This window comes from Camarhynchus parvulus, chromosome 5 (genome assembly GCF_901933205.1).
Source record: "Camarhynchus parvulus chromosome 5, STF_HiC, whole genome shotgun sequence".
Lineage (NCBI taxonomy): Eukaryota > Metazoa > Chordata > Aves > Passeriformes > Thraupidae > Camarhynchus > Camarhynchus parvulus.
The window spans coordinates 18,456,653-18,462,652 of NC_044575.1; the positions used below are offsets into that span (position 1 = coordinate 18,456,653).

Consider the following 6,000-nt stretch of genomic DNA (forward strand, 5'->3'; position numbering starts at 1 on the left):
AACAGAGGAGAATGGGGCAGAGAAAAGTGGGGGAAGATTTATTGACTGAGTAAAATGCTGAAAGCAAGGCCTCGGCCAGCTGTGGCAGAGATAATTGTGGGGTGTTTTGTGAGCTTTACTTTGATAATCTTCCAAAGCAGGCAGTCTGGCTTGCAGGCAGTGACTGGGTCTTTGATTTTGGGACAAGCCGGAAGAAGCTGCTTGACAACCCATGCAAAATATTTAACTGCAAAGAACAAACAAGACTCTGGACAGGCAAATAAACAGTGAATTAATTTATGAGATTTTAATGATGGAAGAAAAGCCCATTAAATCCAGGCATAAACAGCTCACATGGAAGCAGCTCAAGACCATGGAAACCATGCAAGAAATGCCTGTGTTGGGAAAGCACGCAAATGTCCAGGGCGTGTGCTGGAGGGAAGACCTGCTTGGCTCAGGAGCCTGGCACAGCCCAACACAAGACTCCACCTGATGCTTTGGGTCCAGCCTGTGCAGGACTCTGCGGTGGGAGATCAGCATTTTCAGGTTCAGATGGCAGTGCAGTCATGCTTGCTACCTACATCTGCACCTAGCAAGACCTCCTAATCCCTACAGCATGTCAGATCCTAGAGGCTGTCGGTGATGGATTTTATGGGACACTAGTTGGAGACAATGCTCCAGACAATGTTCTCCTTGTTGGCAGTGTCAGTCCAACAATTCACCTCAGTGATGCTGCTGCCTCCCCTCATGCCCAGGGCTGAGATCAGGCTTAAAGCTTTGGTGATTCAGGAAGAGATTCACAAGCACATTGTTGCCTCAGAGGTGGGTCAGGCCACTCAGCATGGTGAAATGTCAGCTTCAGCTGACTGATCTTTTGCCATGGTGAATTTGTATATCATAGATACCTTGCTAGATGGAAAGGGATTTCTGCTCCAAAGATCTGAGAGCTGGGAAAACTCTAGCTAAGAAGTAAGGTGAATTGAAGCAAGTCTAATTATACCAATTATTTCTTGAGTCTTCCACTTTAAAAGAATGAGGATTTTTTTAGAGTACAGTCACTTTAAGCTGATATAAGCTCTTGCTGCTGCTGAAATGGGACATTTTTCTCCCTCCTCTTCCTGACTTCCCATTCCCATCCCTTTATTTGTGCTGACAGTAGCTGCTATGTGGAGGGATCAGACAACTGATTGAGCAAAAAACCAGTTTGCCATATCTGTCCTTGGAGGGAACTTCCTATGCTGCAAGCCCATTCGGTTACCCTGCGAAAATTATCCTTCCATGCCTCAGTTTATCCATCAGTACATTGGCAAACATTACTTAAGCTCAAAGAAATATTATTTCAAATTGCTTTGAAAAGTGCCATTTACAGTAACAGTGCAGTGTAAGACCAGATACAAACAGATAGATACATCTCTCGAATTTGAGTCCATAGAGGATGACTTTTTGAAGTGATTATTTAACCAGTTTGTGTTCCACTGCCCCTTTGTGTTTGATTTCATCTTTATTTTTCAACATGCTGCTCAACAACAACTACTGTCTTGAAGAAAGGAACAAGCAGTTGAATTTGAAGGAGCAATTTCTTAAGGCTATTAGTAGGGAATTTTTGGCCCTGTAATAATTCTGAAAGGATTCTTTAACTTCTCATTAAAGAAAAGACAGCTTCAACAGAGATGAAACCTAGTAGCAGCTTACACTTTAGGTCCATCTCATTTTTCTGCTCCTTTCTTACTTGGCTCTACTGCCATTGCACAGGTATGCAAGCTGGGCCTCACCCCACAGCCTCAGGTGTGTGGACATTGACAACAGGAAATGCTCTGAAGTGAAACACTGGCTAAAACTGTGGCTCCATTGCGATAAATAGTAAAATTCTCCAATTGGTTTCAGTGAAGCCAAGAGGAAGACACCTTGGAAGGGAAGAGGGATGTTCCTTTTAAGAGACTTTTACTGGGGCTCTTGGAAAATTATGTACCCCAAACCCTTAATAATAAAGGAAAGTGCAGGTCTTTATTGTTAACCTTTTTGCCTCCGATAAACTATTGTGCAAATTATGTCTGTTTGTCTCTTTGATGTGTTAAGAGGATGAAAGGGATAATGCTGTCTCTAAAATCACTTGCTTCTCTTTAGAAATTATGTACCTATTACTCTTTCAGCAGCTGGGCTAATTAAAAGAGGAGCTGAAATACATCCCTGTTTCAGCTTTACTCACTGTGCTTACTTTATGGTCACAGATCTTTGCTGAATAATTAGACTGCTGGTTCTACAGAGTCAGTTAGCATCCTTTTCTGCCTGTAGTGTGTGCTTTCACACAGTGGCAAGTGGGGAGAGGCAAAAAGAAAGGATCTCTATTTTAGAAAAAATCAAAGACAGTGGAAGAACACAGGAGGAAATCTACAATACTAAGTGGAATCTGCCCACTTAATAAATGCACACTAATTTGACTGTCTTTTTTAAATACCCTTCTCCTTTAGTTTCTTCTCAGTATTTATCACCTGGCATTTGTGATCTTATTGGAACTGTGGCCTTTTAGCTTATTTGAGAAAAGCTGTGACAGGAAGAAATAGCCAGGTTAAGACTCTTCAGATGTTGCCACATCACCCTTCAGGCTTCAATTCTCTCTGGGACAGAGGATCTTATTCTGGCAGAAAAATTATACTAGTATGATCAGGAAGAGAATTTGTCTTCTCTGTGCTTGCAAGACAAGGAACAGGAACAGGTAATAAATGTAGAATTTTTGAGTAAGTGACAGCATTGATGATGTTAGACTTCTGCAATAGGAGAGAATGTTTGGAAATCTGGGGAGAAGAAGCAGCTGCAGTATTGAAATTAATTCATGACCACATAACATGAGAATGTGTTCGTGTCCTAAACGTAGAGTGGAGCTGGACCTGTCTTGAGGACTTGCCTCTTGTAATGGTGTGAGACCTGCAACATGTTGACAACTTAACTTGCAGTTAATGTTGCCCAGATAGAAACAGTCCACACAGACTGCAGCAACCCTCCTCAAATTTTAATCCTTACAGCTCCTGTGGAGTGTGTAGTCCAGCCCTGACCAAGGGCTGAAGATGCTCTCAGCCTGCCAGGCCTCTGTCCCTGCTGATGGCTTGCCTCCCTGCCCTGTAGCCTTCCTTCCAGTTTGCCCCTCACCATGTCCCTGTTCTTGCAGGAGGGAGAGGGGCATCCACATGCCCAAGGAAGGTCCTGCTGCTGACAGCTGCATCGTCCTGTGGTGGTCAGGGGTCCTTCAGGGCTGGTGGAGAGAAAAATCCCGGGCACTGGCAGGCTTGCAGGGACTCCTGGGAGCTACTTGAAGAGACCTCAGGGTCAAAACTGAGTAACCCCAGCATTTTTTCCAAAATAAAAAGCAAGTCTCTTCCCCTTTGTCCATGCTAGAAACCTAAACATGTGAACTGAAGTAACCCATTTGCTAAGATTGAATGCATCTGGATGTGTCTGAGTGCATCTGGCCTTCACTTCTCTAGACAGAGGCTGGAGGGGGAGGGGAAGAGAGGTTGGGAAGGGTTTAGATAGGCAGAAACACACAAAAACACACATATATTTTTAAGGAAACATGAGTCACTTGCACTCCAAGTTTATTCCAAAAAGTAAATTCCCAGACCGCCCTGACTCCTGCCCCCAGCTCTCGAGGCAGGCCCTGTGCAACTGGGTGTGATAAATATGGATAAAAATTGGATACATCTGTGGGGAGGAGACAAACCACTATTTTCCAACCTGCCCTGACATGTTAAGGCCACTGCACTTCTGAGTTGCTCCCCTGTCTCTGAGAGCCCCTCCTGCTGTGGCTGGAGGGGGCTCCTGGCCCCCTCATGCTGCCAGCTGTGTGCCAAGCAAGTGCCAGCAGCTGCTCCGCCACCAGCAGCAGGGCAGGGGAGGCATGGCAAGGAAGGGCAGGGGGCAAGGGGGACAGCTGACATCCATGTGTCCCACAGGCTCTTCCACACTGCTCCTGGTGTGTGAGGAGTGGATGTTGGGGGAACCAGCACCCTCCCTCCAAAGCTCACAGCCCCACAGCCCTTGTGTCTCACTGGCCACTGTTGTCCTTCCTCCTGCCTCCCCCTGTCACTGCTGCCGAGGGGATCAGTGCTAGATTACTCTGCAGATCAGAGAGAGATGTGCTGCCCCTGCAGCAGGAGGGGTTTATGCCCACCCAGCTGCCTGAGAGCCACAGCCTGTGCCCAGGGATGCTCTGCCACTGGCACGGCTAGCTAGTTCTGTGCCACTCCAGCACATGGCACATGCCATGGAGCCACCTTGCCTGGCCACTGTGCGAGGTGGCCCGTGTCTGAGGGACAGGCCACTGCAGGTGCTGCTGGCCAGCCTGGTGGGCAGATGACCCTGGTGATCACCTGTTCCCTGTGTCCTGAGGGTTTGGCAGGGGAGGGCACTGCAGAGGCAGACTCTCTGCTGCAGCCCCTGCTGAGGGGCCTCTGAAGCACCATCCTTGACACCAGTTCTTCACAGTCATTGAGATCTGAGTGCCGGCAGATCTGACAGCTCCCCTGGTAAGAGGAGTTAGCAGTGCTGAAATATGCAGCAGCTTCAAGGGTGGGTGACTTGAGGGCGCCTCACCTCCCAGTCCTTAGGGCTGCAGCTCCCAAGAAAGCAGCCCACGATGCTGACAGCTGGCTGCTGCAAGCAGGTCTGGACACCTCCAGGTGTAAACAGCCCAGGTTCGTGGCCATAACTACAGCAAATTTGCACTCAACAGTAAATGCTTTTTGCTCAACCTTATCAAGATAATACTTGCTGGTTCAGCAGAAACTGGGAAAGGGCTTGAGTATAAAAAAGATCATTCTGCTTTAACAAGGCTTCCCCTTTGAGAGAATAATATTGGAAGAGCTAAATCCCAGATTGGAAACAATGTGTGGATTTTGTTTTCTTTTTTTCCTTCACTTTTTTCTCCCTTGCCTTCATTCTTGGTGTTGAGGCTGGAGAGGAAAATCTCTGTCTTGCCAAACTAAACAAATTACGCTTTACAATTCAGAGACTTAAATGCCTCTTTTTATCATCATATCCGTAGCATTGAGTGTTGAGAAAATAAAAGGAGTAATAAGCAAAGTGATTGCATACCTTTTTCTTAATGGCCATTGGCAAACACATTCAGCCAGTTGTTTCTCTTTAAGGCTATTAAGTTTGCCTGAAAATCATTCCTGGGTAAACCTAAAAACACACACACACACACACACACACACATACACACACTCCATGCTGACAAGAAAAAAAGTACATAAAGCAGAGCCCTTTCTTTCTGTTATTGCTGTCCCTGCAGATCTCTCTGCTTCCCATGACAGCGCATGAGATCAAACCCCTGTGATCACACTGAAGGAAGGGGGCTCACTCGACCATGCCGGGAACACACACGCTCTCTTACAGTACCTCTTGGCAAGCAGGAGATGAGCAGGAGCTGGAGAAGGGTGAGTCCTACAAGTGTCCAGGGTGCTGGCTCCATGCTGCCCAGGCCAGTGCAGCGGTGTGACTGCTCGGGAAGGGAAAGCAGGCGAACAGCTTTTACTGGGACCTCACCAGCTCCAGGCTGCGAGGGATCTCGGATTTCAGACCTCAGCACGCTCCCATCCTCACCAGAGGGGAACTACCTTCAAGAGACTTCTCAGGCGTCCAGAAGCACACGTCACCCCAAACCTCTCCAACTGCTGCCTTAACCCTTTCTGGACTCTGGCAACAGATCCTTTCTGTGATGGCTTTATTGGCTCAGTGCTAGCAGCTTTCCCTATGCAAAGAAAGCTGTTTCAAAGCGGGGAGAAAGAGAAATGCAGATATCTCTCTATACGAGCCATCCCGGTTGCTGCGGGGGAGCTGAAGTTGCAGACATCTCCAGAAGGAGGCACTTTGTCCTTGCTCCCCTTGGGCTTGTGGGGCTGATGCATCCCGGGGGGTGGCAAGGCAGGGTGTGGGGTGGGTGCAGAGAGGGATTCCTGTCCCACGCTCCCGCAACTGGGCAGCCTGGCCAAGTGATGCGGTTCACTTTACGACGTGCTTAAAATA

The 6,000-nt window shown here is 47.5% G+C and overlaps 1 protein-coding gene across 3 annotated transcripts in view; it reads right to left on the reverse strand.

The window, feature by feature from the left end:
• PAMR1 (peptidase domain containing associated with muscle regeneration 1) overlaps positions 1-5,636 on the reverse strand; it is a 55,863-nt gene extending 50,227 nt beyond the window's left edge. For all 3 annotated transcript variants that reach the window (XM_030950204.1, XM_030950203.1, XM_030950202.1), the window contains exon 1: positions 5,374-5,636. In XM_030950204.1, coding sequence (XP_030806064.1) covers positions 5,374-5,446 — 73 coding nt within the window. In that variant the 5' untranslated portion in view covers positions 5,447-5,636. The remainder of the gene's footprint in view (positions 1-5,373) is intronic.
• Between the last annotated feature and the right edge of the window lie 364 nt (positions 5,637-6,000).